The sequence below is a fragment of the Apus apus genome, chromosome 12 (assembly GCF_020740795.1).
Source record: "Apus apus isolate bApuApu2 chromosome 12, bApuApu2.pri.cur, whole genome shotgun sequence".
Lineage (NCBI taxonomy): Eukaryota > Metazoa > Chordata > Aves > Apodiformes > Apodidae > Apus > Apus apus.
This window is the reverse complement of record NC_067293.1, coordinates 20,349,527-20,365,392: the sequence shown is the minus strand read 5'-3', so window position 1 is coordinate 20,365,392 and position 15,866 is coordinate 20,349,527. Positions and strand designations below refer to the sequence as shown.

The window sequence follows — 15,866 nt, the reverse complement described above, 5'->3', positions numbered from 1 at the left end:
ATTCTCAATATTGCAGCAGGTCCACAGCACAAGTCATTGATCTGCAGCGAAGGCTGATCATTATAGCTGTGCCTGTCAGGAGGAATTGCAAGATATGAGCCAGAGAGCTTAATCTCTGACTCAGGACAGGCAGAGAATCAAATGTGAAATTAACTTGTCAGACTAATTTCACTCTGTCTTGGGACCATTAGAATGTGTTAGATTTCAAAATCAATTGACTGAACTGTGTGGCTGCAATACACGTCTCAGTTGTTTTAACGGATCACTAAAAAGCTATTTGTGGTGTAGTAGGGTGAACACATTTTTCTAATTAGCATGTTATTTATGATAGATTTTCTCCACATTACATCTGGATCTATCTAAAGTGTTCTCAGCAAAGCAAATTCCTCGGCAGTTGTGGAGATAAGAGTAGTGCACAGCTGTTTACTGCTGGAACAATCCTACTGTACCATAGTGCTGGCTTTGTACAGGTGATAGGAAGAATCTCCAATGATACATGTCCATGAAGCTTTAATTGTTAACCCTATATTACAGCTAGTAAAACAAGCACACTGAATTTGAGTGCCTGTTTTGGGCTATGCAAAATGCCTATGGCAGATCATGGAGTAAAACACTGGTGTTCCTGCCCTCAGATCATGTCTCTGTCTTACTGCTGCCATTGTCATTTGAGCACGGAAGTGTCCTTGTGTGTGCCAGTGCATTCATCTCACTCTGTTTTGGTCTGTTTCCTGCATTTGCAGTCAAAGCTATATGCTTTCTGGCTGTGCTAATTAGTGTTAACACATGGCAGTGTTACAAGAGATCAGAGTGTAATGTGGCCAGCATAAGACACAGAATGGCAGGGTTGCCTCTTTGCAGGATTTACCCAGTTCAGCAAGTAAATTTATTCAGAGATTGATGTGAATATAGGTATGTACATATTTTCCCTTTTACTGGGCTAAGGAGGCTATTTTCATTTCTTGACTTCTAGAGGCAACCACCTTTGCTGGCTGACTGCAGGTTTTCAGCAAGAGGTAGTTTTTGAGAATTATTTGAGCTGAGCTGCAGCATGGCCTGGGGTGCAAATCTCTGCTTCTCCTCTCTGTTCACAGTGGACAAGTAGTTGAGCTGGAGAGAGACTGCCAGACTGTTGGGGGACTGTCACATAGAAGACACTAACTGCTGATGCACTGGTTGCTGTATGAGCTTTGTAGCATCTAACTTGCTCTGCATGTTCTTCCTTTGAGATGGTTCAGCATCTGTACCATTTTGGTAACAGCCATTTCTCTTTTCTCTGTCATTTACTGCACAGCTGTCAATGGGAGGCTCTATGCAAACTTACCTGGGCTGACCATGGTCCAGGGTGAGTGGGTGAACTGGTACTTGCTGGGAATGGGTCAGGAGATTGATGTCCACACAGTCCATTTTCATGCTGAGACCTTCATATACAAGGTAAGAATATCCTGCTGATAATAAAAACTGACCATCCAAACTAGGACTGTTGCTTGATGCTGAGGGGCTTGAACTTCTGGAATTACCCCAGGGTGATGAAAAGGGATTTCAGAGAACTGGGCCAAGTGCTTGTGGGATCAGGAGCACAGGTGGTCTTTTCCTCAGTCCCTTCAGTGGCAGGAAAAGCTGAAAGGACTAGGAAAACACAACTGATTAATGTATGGCTTAGAGGCTGGTGCTGTCGGATGAACTTTGGGTTTTTCAATCATGGAAATGTTTACAGGGCACCAGCTATGCAAACAATGGCATAGAGCTATCAACAAGGGGAAAAGGATTCTTGGCCAGGAGTTAGCAGGGCTCAATGAGAGAGCTTTAAACTAGACTTGATGGGGGTAGGGGGACAAAACTCCTGGATGGTTTGATTTCCAGGACACCAGGCCTGCTGGCATTGGATGGGAAGACTCTGTCCCACAGGGGACAAAGGGTACTAGGGCAGGAGTTAGCAGGGCATATTCACAGAGCTTTAAACTAGATTAGAAGTGGGAAGGGGTTGTAGCTGGGTTTGAACTAGTGGGGCATTGTTCTAGTATTAACGAAGACCAGAAGGCCTCCTGCCTCCCAAGGTGCCACCAGCGTGCTCAGTTTGCTCCCTGAAATGCCTGCACACCAATGCAGGCAGCATGGGGAGTAAACAGGAGGGGTTAGAAGTCTGTGTGGTCTAAGGGTTATGATCTGGTGGCAATTACAGAGACATGGTGGGACAGCTCACATGACTGGAATGTGGTCATGGATGGCTATGTACTTTTTAGGAAAGACAGGTCACTGAAGCGAGGTGGTGGAGTTGCTCTTTATGAGAGAGCAACTAGAATGTACCAAGTTCTGTCCACGGGCTGATGAGGAGCAAGTGGAAAGTCTGTGGGTACAAATTAAGGGGCAGGCTGGCATGGGTGATACAGTTGTGGGGGTCTATTACAGACCTCCTGATCAGGACGAAGGAGTTGATGAGGCTTTCTACAGGCAGCTGAAACAGCCTTGCAACTACAGGGTTTGGCCCTCATGGGGGATTTTAACTACCCCAATATCTGCTGGAAGGCCTACACAGCCATTCACAGTCTAGGAGGTTCCTGCAGTGCATTGATGATAACTTCTTAATGCAAATGGTGGACAAACCAACTAGGAGAGGAGCTGCTGGATCTTGTGCTCACCAACAAGGAGGGTCTGATTGAGGTGGTGATGGTCAATGGCAGCCTTGGCTGCAGTGACCATGAGATGGTGGAGTTCAGGATCCTGTGTGGGAGGAGCAGAATACCTAACAGGACCAGAACCCTGGACTTCTGCAGGGCCAACTTTGGCCTCTTCAATCAGTTACTAAGAGAAGTCCCATGGGACAGGGTACTAGATGGTAAAGGGGCTCAAGATAGTTGCTCAACATTCAGGGACCACTTCTTGCAAGCTCAGGATCAGAGCATCCCAATGGGTAGGAAATCAAGTGAGGGAGCCAGGAGACCGACATGGTTAAACAAGGAACTGCTAGGCAAACTCAAGTGGAAAAAAAGAATCTATGGATCATGGAAGAAGGGGCTGGCCACTTGGTAGTAATATAGGACAGTTGTCAGAGGATGTAGGGAGGCAATAAGGAAAGCTAAGGCCTCCTTGGAACTGAACCTTGCTAGTGAGGTCAAAGACAATAGAAAGGGCTTCTTCAAATACATTGCAGATAGAACTAACACTAGAGGCAATACAGGCCCACTGCTGAATGAGGTGGGTGCCCTGGTGACAGAGGATATAAAGAAGGCAGAGGTACTGATGCCTTCTTTGCCTCTGTCTTTACTGCTGCAGACTCTCCCCAGGAGCCCCAGATCCCTAAAGCCCCAGAAGAAGTCAGGATAAAGGAGGAGTTTGCTTTGGTAGATGAGGATTGGGTTAGGGATCAGTTCAGCAATCTGGACATGCATAAATTGATGGATCCAGATGGAATGCACCCACAGGTGCTGAGGGAGCTGGCAGAGGTCATTGCTGGCCCACTCTCCATCATCTTTGGTAAGTCATGGGCAACAGGAGAGGTGCCTGAGGACTGGAGGAAAGCAAATATCACTCCAGTCTACAAGAAGGGCAAAAAGGAGGACCCGGGTAACTATAGACTGGTCAGCATCACCTCCATCCCTGGAAAGGTGATGGAACAACTTATTCTTGGCACTATCTCTGGGTATATCAAGGATGAGGGAGTCATTAAGAGCAGTCAACATGGTTTTACCAAGGGGAGGTCATGTTTGACCAACCTTATAGCCTTCTATGAAGAAGTAACCAGGTGGATAGATGGTGGTAGGGCAGTAGATGTGGTTTATCTTGATTTCAGTAAAGTATTTGACACTGTCTCCCACAGAATCCTTGTAGATAAACTGAGGAAGTGTGGTCTTGATGGTCAGGTAGTGAGGTGGATCATGAACTGGTTGAAAGGAAGAAGTCAGTTTTGGTAAGTGGGACAAAATCTGTTTGGAGGTTGGTGACTAGTGGAGTCCCTCAGGGGTCGGTATTGGGACTGGTACTGTTCAATATTTTCATCAATGACCTGGATGAGGGAACAGAGTGTGCTCTCAGCAAGTTTGCTGATGACACTAAACTGGGAGGAGTGGCTGACACACCAGAAGGCTGTGCTGCCATTCAGTGAGACCTGGACAGGCTGGAGAGTTGGGCAGGGAGAAACTTGATGAAATTCATCAAGAGGAAGTGTAGAGTCTTGCATCTGGGGAAGAACAACCCCATGTACCAGTACAGGTTGGGGGCTGACCTGCTGGAGAGCAGGGTAGGAGAAAGGGACCTGGGGGTGCTGGTGGACAGGAGGATGACCATGAGCCAGCAGTGTGCCCTTGTGGCTAAGAAGGCCAATGGATCCTGGGGTGTATTGAGAAGAGTGTGGTTAGTAGGTCAAGAGAGGTTCTCCTCCCCCTCTGTTCTGCCTTGGTGAGGCCACATCTGGAATATTGTGTCCAGTTCTGGGCCCCTTAGTTCAGGAAGGTGAGGGAACTGCTTGAAAGAGTCCAGGGCAGAGCCACAAAGATGATGAAGGGAGTGGAACATCTCCCTTATGAGGAGCTGGGTCTCTTTAGCTTGGAGGAGACTGAGGGGCAACCTCATCAATGTTTACAAATATGTTAAGGGCAAGTGTCAGGAGGATGGAGCCAGGCTTTTTACAGTGTTGTCCAGTGATAGGACAAGGGGCAATGGGTACAAACTGGAACACAGGAGGTTCCACGTAAATATCAGAAAAAGCTTCTTCCCTGTGAGAGTGACAGAGCCCTGGGACAGGCTGCCCAGAGAGGCTGTGGAGTCTCCTTCTCTGGAGACATTCAAACCCACCTGGACACGTTCCTGTGTGATGTGCTCTGGGTGATCCTGCTCTGGCAGGGGGGTTGGACTGGGTGATCTTTCAAGGTCCCTTCCAGCCCCTAAGATTCTGTGATTCTATGATACTTAGAGAATCATAGAATCATAAAATCGTCAAGGTTGGAAAAGACCTTAAAGATCATCCAGTCCAACCATCCACCCTACAACCCCTAGCCACTAAACACCATGTCTACCCCTTTTTTGAACATCTCCAGGGATGGTGGCTCCACCCCCTTCCTGGGCAGCCTGTATCCATGCCTTGCTTCACCCAACTTAGGAAGGGGATGTGATCTTACGTACCCAAATCTGCCTCACTGAGTTTCTGTGTGGTGCTGATGTGTCTAGCTAACCCTTCTGAGGATTGGGCATTGCCAGATTGTGTTTGCTTTCTCAGCTGCAGCCCTAGAGCTGCTCTTTGAAATATTTTAGCTTTTAAAAACTGTAGTAGCGCTGACATGATCTCCAGTGATACTGGCATCATTTTGTTCATGCAAAGATAAACAGCACTGCACACTAACAGCCTCCCTCCTCTTTGACAGAATGGCAAAAGCTACAGAGCAGATGTTGTGGATCTGTTCCCTGGGACCTTTGAAATGGTGGAGATGTTGGTTGGGAACCCTGGGACATGGCTGCTTCACTGTCATGTGTCTGATCACATTCATGCTGGCATGGAGATACTCTTCACAGTCTTGCCCACACCAGGTAGGGAGCTTTACTGATTGATACCTGAAAACATCTGACTGTACTTGCTGGTGCTGCTAAACTGTTTGCATCACACTTGCAGTTCTTCATGGTATGTAAGACAGCCAGTTAATTGAGCAGTAATTACTTATATACTGTTACTTTAAGATCATCCCTTTGAATAGGGTAATACCTGCAGCTGGAATTGGTAACAAATTGGTTTCTGGGGTTTCCATTGCTTATATTATGAGCTTTATTTTAGCCTGTGTCTGATAAGTGATAAGTTCAGCCAGCAGCTAGTAATTATTCTGCCTGAGAGTGTTACCTGTAATCTAAATACAAGTCCTGAGGCTTCTCATTTCCCTAGGAAGCACTGGAAGGTGTGCAGTGAGTGACATTCTGTGCTAGGTTTGGCTGTGGTGGACTCAGTTGTTGTCATGGCAGCCCATAGGGTGCTGTGTGTTAGAGCAGTTACCAAAACTGAGCAGGTAACACCCTGTTTGAGCTCCTGGTGAGCAGCCTTGCACAGCATCAGGCTCTTGTTTCTCAGGAGGTTAAGGTGGGCAAGAGGAGGGGCACATCTGGGACAGCTGGCCCCAGCTGACCAAGGGATATTCCATGCCATGTAGCATCATGCTCAGCAATAAAAAACAGGTGGACTTTTTCCAAAGTAGCCATTGCTCAGGGACAGAGCATTGTTCTGCTGAAGGTGAGTGATTGCTTTTGCATCACTGGGGTTTTTCTGTGGTTGGTTTTTGTTACTTCACCTTCGCTTAATAAAATGTCTTTATCTCAACACACAAGTTGTTGGGTTTGTTTTTTTTTCTTTTCTTTTTTTTTTTTTTTTTCTTGCTTCTGGCCTCCCTGTTCTCTCCTGCATCTGGCTGGGGGCAAGTGAGTGACACTGCCAGCCAGGCTCAGCCCACCCCATGCTCAGCCTTGGATTGGGCTGTTCTTCCCAAGGCCTTGATGGGTGGTGTAACTGGAGCAGGTCTGCTTTTGAAGCAGGTGGTACAGAAACACTTGTGGTGTGATACAGAGCAGGAGAACGTGGACAGAAGAAAAAACCTGCAAGCCCAGGAAAGCCATGCTGCCTGTGGATCTCATCCTTGTTCTGACCTTTTCCTGCTCAGCCCAATGCTTTCTCACCCTCTTTTTGTTTTCCTTTCAGAGCCAGTGCTTGAAGACATAAACTACAGCACAGGTACGGTTGTGCTGCTAAATACTGGGTGTGTGGGGCAGAGGAGGGAGGGAGGTCTGATCTGTGCAGGTCTAAATCTGCACAACGAGGTGGGAGGAGCATGAACACCACTTAGTCTTCCCTCTCTCCAGTGGGACAGTGGGTTATCCTGAGGCCTGGTTGCTGGGGGATAAACAGGGAGGGTTCCAGCTTGGTTTGTTTATCTGTCCTTGAAGTATCTTGTGCTCTGAGGATAAAAATAAGGAAATGGGGCTTGTTAGGCCTGTTTGACCTTGTAAGGAGAAAATGTTTAGTGGCCTCACATCCTGTTGTGCTTGCTCTGTATGGATTCCTCTTCAGAGGAGAGTGCAAGCTTAGAAACTGGCAGAGGCTCAGAGGGTTTTAAAGGAGGGTGTTGCAAAGGAGGTGATTCTTCTTAACCTTTTCAGTCAAAACCCAAAGGGTTTTGATTAGTTGTCTTGTCTTCTTGGACTTCCAATGACTGTTCTTTCAGTTGTGGTATTTCTGGCTCTCTTTGGAACTATCCATTTCTTTGTTTCTCAGAGTTGCCACCCGAGGATGAGTCAGAGAAGATCGTGCTGTTTGGAGCCAAGTTGGCTCAAGGGCAGGTGGAGGCCACAGTCATAGGTCTGGCCACTGCAGGAACAGTGCTCTTCCTGGTTGCCTGTGCCCTCCTGGGAGTGGTCATCTATCTTGAGAGACAGAAGAGGCTAAGACGCAATCGAAGGTCCATCCTGGATGACGGATTCAAACTCATGTCTAAAAAGAATTCGGGGCTATAAAAGGTGTGTCAAAACTTTGGGTGGTGTGTTTGGAGCAGAGGCTGGATTGGTTGACCATAGCAATGATTTTGGGGCATCACTTCAGTTGTAAACTGTACTTACAGGAGCTAAGGAGGGAAAGCTGAAGTCATGACATCTTGATGTGCCCTCCTCAGTACTCTAAGGAAGAAATCTGTCCAGGAGAGATCAGAGGACCTTTTGAACTGACTGAAGACAAGTTGACAAGAATAAAAAGGTCCTAAAATACTACTCTTCCCCAAGAAAGAAAGGAGACACATTTTCTTCTCTCCAGAACACCACTTGGTCTTTCTCAGCAAACTAGCTTAGGCCAGATTCCAGTCTTGCTCCATATGCTAGACATGAGGTAGGAATTGTCTCCCAAAAAGCAGTCTTTGAAGGAATTAAGGGGGAAGATAATTGATTCACAAAAATGAAAATATTAAGAATACAAAAGAAAATGTTAATTTAGATTTGGATTGCTGTTTTTTGATGAGTAATTGGACAAATTCAGGGCAGTACATGTCATGGCCTGAGAGAGCTCTGTCAAGGACCATGGCAACAGCTGGGCCTCACCATGAGTCCTGCTGTGACACATCCTTCTGCTCTCACCTGTGGGCTTTGGTTTCAGGCATCCTGTGGCTTATGCTGGGAGAAGAAGCTTTTTTAAGTGCTGCAAGAGCACCCTGGTGACTTCCTGGCATGGCAGCTCCTCAGGTCCATGTGTGTGAAGGGCTGTACAGCTCCTTGTACAGCTCCTTGTGCAGCAGGGTCAGGGGTGCTGGGCTGGGCTGTGGTGTGGGTGGCTCTCTTCCTTTTAATACATTTTGTATATTCTCTCCAGAGTTGAGCTGTTGCTGTGTCATTGCTGGGAGCCAAGCCAAAGACCCAGCCTTGTGTGAGCTGGAGTTTGTGCTTGGGACAGAAAAATTGATGTTTTGTCTGGGCAAACGTGGCATTGGTGACAAAAGAGAAGGCTAAAGTGCTGGTGGAATTGAGCAGCATGGAGCAAATAAGCTGCAGCCTCTGGGGCAGGAGGTGGTGCAGCCTGAGATGAGGGCAGGGCTGCTGTGACGAGGGGCTGTGCAATGGGGCCTGAGCTGTTGGATGGCCCAGAATTGCAGGTGTTGGAGAGGCCTGTCCCTGCCAGGTAGATGCTCCTGGAGCATTGCTGCCTGCTGAACCCCCTGTGCCTAATGACAGTCCCCGTGGGGCAGCAGCTGGGGGACCCTGCTTGGAGCCAGGAGGGAATGGGGGCACTGAGATGCCCAGAGGTGCCCCTGGGTCAGGTCAGGCACCTCCTGGTGTCCCTCTGCCCTATGACTACTTGGCAGGAGCCACACAGGGGCTGCCTGAGTGAGCCCTTGACTAGCCCCAGAGCTCTGTAGCCACCCTGCACGCTGTGGTAGCCGTGCCCACACACCGGTCACATTGCCCCACATGTCAAATACCAAGTGGTTCCCTATAAAATACCAATCTCCCTGGCTCACCCACCCAATCCTCAGGAGCTAAATGTATGCAGGTTAGTGCTTACATATTTCTGTCCCTGCTTTTAAATTGGAAAGAGCATAAATGAAATCCTTTATGTCTGGCTTTTGGAGGCAATTAAAGCAGAGCCAGCTAAAGGGCTGTAAGGGACTGTTGTAGGCTAGTTAGGTATAACAGCAGTATTTTATTCAGAACAATAGTTATAACATACTTAATCATGCTCAATTCATGGTGGGTCCCTTCCTATTTCCAGCTGCCCTTTCTTTTGGCAATGGGGACGAAGCTCATTAATTTCCTTTCATTATATGTCATTAGGCCTGGTGAGGAGCTTGGGGGCTGTTGAGTGCTCTGAACATGGCTACTCTGCTCATCATCAACCCTGGTTCAGCTGCTGTTGCAAACCAGAGGTTTACAAGCCCGCCAGTCCTGAGTGAATTTTAGCAACTGTTACCAGTAGTAAGAAGCAAACAGGAGATGTTTGGGCTTTTTTTTTTCCTCGTTGGCTTGTGAATAAATAAAGAAATGTTCTCACCCCACACTAAGACAAAGGAGTTATTGTAAATATATTTACTTTCTTCAAGAAAGCAGAAAATTCCTGCTAAAATTCCTCCAGTGTAATGTTTTTTGGACCAAGTGGAGAATCAGTTGTTGAGGTCTCTGGTGCTGGTAGTTGGGACACTTGAGCCTTCAGTCTAGAGGAGGCCTGAGCCAAGTGGCTGTCTTGGAGAGGACAGTGTCCTCTGGTAAGCAGTTCCTCCCCAGACTGTTTTAGGTCATTTTCCTAAAACTTCCTGTTGTAGCAAACTGTGATGAAGAGCAGTTTATCAGCAGTTTCCCAACTGCCTCAAACCAGAGGTTGGCTCTCACAGCTGGTGGTGTGTGAGGAGGAAGGGAGATGTTTCACAGCCGTGGTGACTGACCTGGAGCCCATGTGTTTGCTTTGGCAAGTATCCTTTTGCCCAGTGTCCTACAACCTCCTGCTTGTGCTTCTCTCTGGTTGGCTACCAAGGAGGCACCTTCTCCAGGGAACAGTGTGGTGGGCAGGTGGGCTCCCCAGGGAGGCAGGGGAAAGGTGAGAGCTCCTAACTGAGCCGAGGCAGGGGACCAGGTGAGAGCTAGTGAAGGTACAACTCTCTTCCTAGCTGCTCAGGATAAGTGGTTTGCAGTGGTGCATGCTGAAGAGGAATGGAAGTGCTCAGGTAATCCCTTAGCAGGCCTCAGCTCATAGGGACAGAAGGATGGGAACACAGGTATGTATTTTTTACATAGTTTGCTATAAGAAACTTAGAAAAACCTCCACACAAAAAACCCAACACATCCCGCTTTAATACATGCTGCTACTATGAGTAGAACAGATTTATCTTCATGGAGGATCTGGGTTCCCAGGTTTTGCATAGGAGAAACAGAAGCAGTATTTCCTATCATATTCACTTCAGGTAGTGCTTTTTCTCTGCAGTTTTAATATTACCCTTCCTAGGCCCCAGTTAGATGTGATAAACTTTTCAGAAGTTAACCTAGAATGATCACTCACCTATTTAATGTTCCCCACACTCTTCCAGGCTGTCTTAGATGACTGCAAAGCTGACTTTCCCACTCACATGGTAGCAGCTGGATGTTTGCAGCATTGCTGAGATGGAAATTCCTGTATTAGTGCGGTCATCTTGCTTGGTAATGGGCACAATCACCACTATGTTCCTGTAGCAGGTGGGCAGTCGCCTCCCTGCTCCATGTCAGTGTACAGCTGATGTGCCTTTATGCTCCTACTCGTGCAATGGATGTGAGAGGTGTGTGAGTCAAGAAAGAGTAGGATGCTTTTTGGATGTGCACATGAAAGTATAAAATTGTCTCGATTTGTTTTCTTAAAACATGAAAGCTCCTGTCACATTAACCTGAGGCACACCATGAAAAAAGATTAATGCTGGTAATTGGTAGTGAAAGGGTCTGAATGTCTTTTGGGTGTAATGCAGTCTTTGGTTCTGAATTAAATAACGTGGCTAAACGTGCAGCCTGCCTTGTAAGATATAATCACCATGTGGACTGTTTAGTGGCTATAATTTTGTTGGTACAGCAAATTATAGGGATGATGGTAGGTCTGGAGCTGTGTGCACAACCACTGCCTGGGGGAAGGAGCTTAGCAGAAGAGCTGCCACCAGGTGAGCTGCAAGCTCCTGATCGGAGGATGGATCTGAGCAGGGAGAAAAACTGGCCCCAGCTCCTTCGTGGGTGGAGCCCAGGAACAGGCAGTCTGCAGGCACGAGGTACCAAACTTAGAATCACAGAACTATTCAGGTTGGAAAGACCCTTGGGATCACCCAGTCCAGCCATCATCCCTACTTTACAAAGTTCTCCCCTAAACCATCTCCACCGGCACCACATCCAAATGACCCTTAAACACATCCAGGGCAGCCTGTTCCAGTGTCTGACCATTCTTTCTGTGAATTTTTTTTCCCTAATATCCAGTCTAAACCTGCCCTGGTGCAGCTTGAAGCCTCTTGTTCTGTCACTAATGACCTGTGAGAAGAGACCAGCACCAACCTCTCTACAATGACCTTTCAGGCAGTTGCAGAGACTGATGAGGTCTCCCCTCAGCCTCCTCTTCCTCAGACTAAACATTCCCAGCTCCTTCAAGTGTTCTTCATCAGATTGATTCTCTAGGCCCTTCACCAGCTTTGTTACCCTCCTCTGTCTCGCTCCAGCACCTCGAGATCTCTCTGGAATTGAGGTGCCCAAAACTGGACACAACACTCCAGGTGTGGCCTCACCAGTGCTGAGCACAGGGGGACAATCACCTCTCTGCTTCTGCTGGCCACACTATTTCTAATACAGGCCAGGATGCCATTGGCCTTCTTGGCCACCTGGGCACACTGTGGCTCATGTTCAGCTGCTTGTCAATTAGAACCCCCAGGTCCTTTCCTGCCAGACACTTTCCAGCCACACTTCCCCAAGCATTAGTCTCAAACAACTGATTAATTTAGTCACAGACTATTCTGGTGGTGTGAGAACAGCAGGACTGGGCATGTGATTGATGAAATAGCTTTTACTGGAAATTAGCACTTGTGGTGTTAGAATTCAAAGTCTAGAAAATAAATTTGCTTATTTGTTCCTATTTTGGGGAAAGTGAATCTATTTCTTCGTAGGGGTTCTTTATAAGCTTCATATCCTTTGGTGTTCTTGAACTGGGTTTCATTCTGCATTCTTAAACCATGTTAAGGAAGGGAGAGGTAGAATAGTCATTTATCTCCAGTGAGCCTTGAAGAAGAGTGAGGGGGTGATTCATTCTGTTGGGAGAAGATAGAGGCAAAAATCCTGTTGTGTAAGGGACAGTAGTTACATGGATGTGGTCTGGCAGCATCTGATAGTTGCAGGAGAAAAGTTCTGTTATTCAGCGTCATCAAGAATAACATATTAGGTGTTATCTTTGTGCACAGAAGGATGCTAATGTAGTGGGAAGTCTTGGAATCTGTCACTGTAAGGAGCTTACAGAAAAGGAGCCTACAGGCTGCCCAGAGAGGTTGTGGAGTCTCCTTCTCTGGAGGCTTTCAAGACCCATCTGGACACATTCCTGTGTGATCTTCCCTGGGTGTTCCTGCTGCAGCAGCAGGGTTGGACTTGATGGTCTTCAGAGGTCCCTTCCAACCCCTATGATTCTATGAAAGCCTTGCCTGTAGGACCTTCCTGTTGGATCGTTGCTGTTTATATTTAGGGGTTATTTTCTTCAAATGAAAGCTTTTTTGCTGTAGAGACAAGCAAAGAACAGGCATCTGCCTTTGGTAAGGCTGAAGTGACAAGCAGAAAACAAAGCTCAGGATGGCAGGACAGCCTGGTGTGTTCCCATCTGCCTGAGGGCTCCTTTCACCCTGCCCAAAGGGGCAGCACTGGGAGGAGGTTCAAGGAGGTTGGTGAGGAGGCTCCTTCTCCACTTGTCAGTGCAAAGTACAGAAAAGTACCAAGTCAAACATAATATGCAGAAGAGGTCACTGATGTGGGCAGGTCCTGCAGCTTCAGTGACTCCAGGTTTGTTGTTCACCCACATCATTTCTGGATCTCTGCCCTCCCCACGGTTGAGAATCAGTGGGCTGAGAGATGCCCAGCTAGCTGTGGGTGGGCTTTTCAAAACCGAATGTGTGGCACAAGGCTGAGTGTAAGGATTGCAACAAGTCCAATTTACAGCCTCAGTTGTTACACACCAACCCCCTCAAAGTGGAGCAGCATGGTAGGTTTTTGAACAGGTGGTTCCTTAGCTGGGTTACATGTCCCTGAAAGCACCACAGGGCTCTGACTCCTCGTGAGTGGTGCACTGAGTGGAAAGATCCTTCAACCTTCTTTCTTCAGTATGTTGTGAAAGTACAATTCAGTAGGTTACATCTGGCATGAGAGCCCAGAAACTTTTCTTTCTGCTTCCTTTGTTCACTGTAACAGAAATTACTCTCTTGGAGACAGCAGTATCATTTCAACTGCACTCCATGCTGGATGTTCAGTGTCCTAGCTGTGGATCTGGGCAGGGGTGCTCATGGACACATGTTTCTGCACAGGCCAATGCACAGCATCTTACTGAAGCTGTTGTGTAGCCACACAGGAGTGTCCTCACGGTCCCCTCGAGTTTCTGCCAGCCTATGGCTGGTGAGTTATCTCCCATCCTGCACAAAAGTCTTGGGTATTTCCTTGGGGAGGTTCCCCCTGTCTGCCCTGCCACGCTCTGACATGGGTAGCTCTGGGTAAACCTGGGCAGGTGTCAGCAGTTCCCATTTCTGAAGGCACATCTTGTTGTTGAGCTGCAGCCTCTTTGTTTCACAAAAAATGCCAAGGCATGTTTCCTGACTGAAAGGTTTTGCTTCAATAAAATGGGAACAGGCATTCCAGCTCTGGTTTCTAAAAACCTAGGGGAGATTTATGTCAAAACTATGAAGTCTATTTCAAAAGGTGCTCACAGTGGAAAATGGAAATGATCCCTTCTGTTTACAAAGAGGTTTTCATGCTCCTGGAATGTTTCATTTGATTTTTACAAGATATGACTGAAAGTGTTAAAATAAATAGATATCAAAGTCAGGGATTGGAACAGGCTGCCCTGGGCAGTGATGGAGCTGCCATCACTGGAGGGGTTTCAAAGCCATGTAGATGTGGTGCTGAGGGACATGGGTCAGTGGTGGCCTTGGCAGTGCTGGGTTAATAGTTGGACTTGATGATCTTAAAGATCTTTTCCAACCACGATAACTCTATGATTCTAAGTTTTGAGACAAGTTCTTCCCCACTGTCTTTTTTTGCATTTCAGGAGATTTACCCAATCCTTCCTGTCATCTGAATCTTGGAGAGTGAGGGTGGCTGGTATTAAAAATGCCACCTAAATAAACCACCAGGCAGGAGGAACACAGTTACCTACTTTCATACTTGAAAATTACTTAAGGAACAAATACCTGATGTCCTCAAGGTCAAAGAGGTAGTAATTTGGTGAGGTGAGGCCTAGAGCCCACAGTGACTCAATTTTGAGTTGTCCCTCCCTGCAGCCATTGGCACAAACCAGGGCAGCTTTCTGGGACATGCCAGGAAACCCCCTGAGGCAAAGCTCTTTGAGCACTGTGGCTGCACCTTCCTGAAGCCACGCTCTTCCACCACCACCCTCTCCATCCACCTGGCCAGAGATGTGGCTGTGTCAGAATAGCTCCTGGCTCTTGGGTTTCTCTTTGTGGCCTTTAGAGATCCTCAGATTGGAGTTATTTTTGTGAATTAGGCTGGAAGAACCAGTCAGGATCCCTTGGCATGGCTAACTGCCAGCCTGAGAAGTCCAGTGTGTGATGGACCACCTCTGGGTTTTGTAGTCATGACTCTTATGCCTTGGTTAATATTCCAGATGCACAGATCAGAAATGGCTTCCTCAAGGGTGCTGTTCTCTACCTAGAACAAATGGAATCTGTGGGCTGGATGGTTTGGTGTGAAATTGCAAATTGGAGATGAAATAAATATGAGGTCTGTGGTTGATTTATAAGGAAACTTCTGGGAAATCTACTGGTGTGACAGCTGAGTTATGTGATTTCCCTTGGGTGAAGCTGTACAAAGGTTTGATAAAACTGATTGCAGTGTTTCATTAGCCAGCAAATTCCCAAAAGGGCCATCATCCATCAGAGCATCCAGTCACTCTCAGCAGTGATTCAGGAATTGAGACAAGGCCACATGTTTTACCCCTTTGAGAAACCTAGATAAATGGCTGTCAAGGTAAGTCATCATGTTCAAGTGGGTGGAAAGCCTGAAACTGGTGACAAGGCTCACAACACAAGTGGGGAGGGTGTGGGGAAAGGAGTCTTGAATGGTTCAAGGGTTCAACACAACAGGTGGAAATGCCCAGGAGAACCAGTTCAGTTAAAATAGTGGTTAATGCCTCCATGCTATAAGCCAAGGAACTATAAGGAAGCAGCTGGCATCTTGAGAGCTTGCACAAGACTTCAGGAATACGTTGCTACTGGCTTATTTTTCTTACAAGAATTTAAATAGAACTATGTGGTGTTGGCATCTCATGCTGTGTTATAAACAGCAATTTCATTCTTACCCAGGGTCACATCAGTGTTGCTGGTACAAAAAACATATCTTAAATTGGTGGATTTTGAATGGTCTGGTGAGAAGAAACCAAGATTTAAAATCCTTCTCTTTCCATTTTGCCTGTATTAGACCTGATCAAATCAAACCCCATCTCAAAAACAACAAACCAATAGTCTTGCAAACAATAGCTCAGTCATCATCAAATGCCTGTGTCCTGATCCTTACAAGTGCTGCAGTTGGGCTGCAGTCTCTGTCAGCTCGTCAGCCATGCAAGTGTGGTCCACTGTGACTTCCCTGTCCTTCCTTTCCTCTCTGGCTGCTTTCTGCTGTGTTATTTAACCCACTCTAATCCACTGCCTCGGTGCTGCCTGTGA

General features: G+C 47.0%; 1 protein-coding gene across 8 annotated transcripts in view; it reads left to right on the top strand.

Moving 5' to 3' along the window:
* HEPH (hephaestin) overlaps window positions 1-15,866 on the top strand; it is a 44,782-nt gene that overhangs the window by 19,722 nt on the left and 9,194 nt on the right. For 4 of the 8 annotated variants that reach the window (XM_051629977.1, XM_051629978.1, XM_051629979.1 and 1 more), the window contains 4 exons: window positions 1,292-1,431; window positions 5,355-5,517; window positions 6,668-6,700; window positions 7,241-10,969. In XM_051629977.1, the coding sequence (XP_051485937.1) occupies window positions 1,292-1,431; window positions 5,355-5,517; window positions 6,668-6,700; window positions 7,241-7,479 (575 nt within the window). In that variant the 3' untranslated portion in view covers window positions 7,480-10,969. Of the gene's footprint in view, window positions 1-970; window positions 1,014-1,091; window positions 1,179-1,291; window positions 1,432-5,354; window positions 5,518-6,667; window positions 6,701-7,240; window positions 10,970-15,866 lie in introns of those variants that run through there. The other 4 variants (XM_051629980.1, XM_051629981.1, XR_007890648.1 and 1 more) reach the window with 4 other exon arrangements.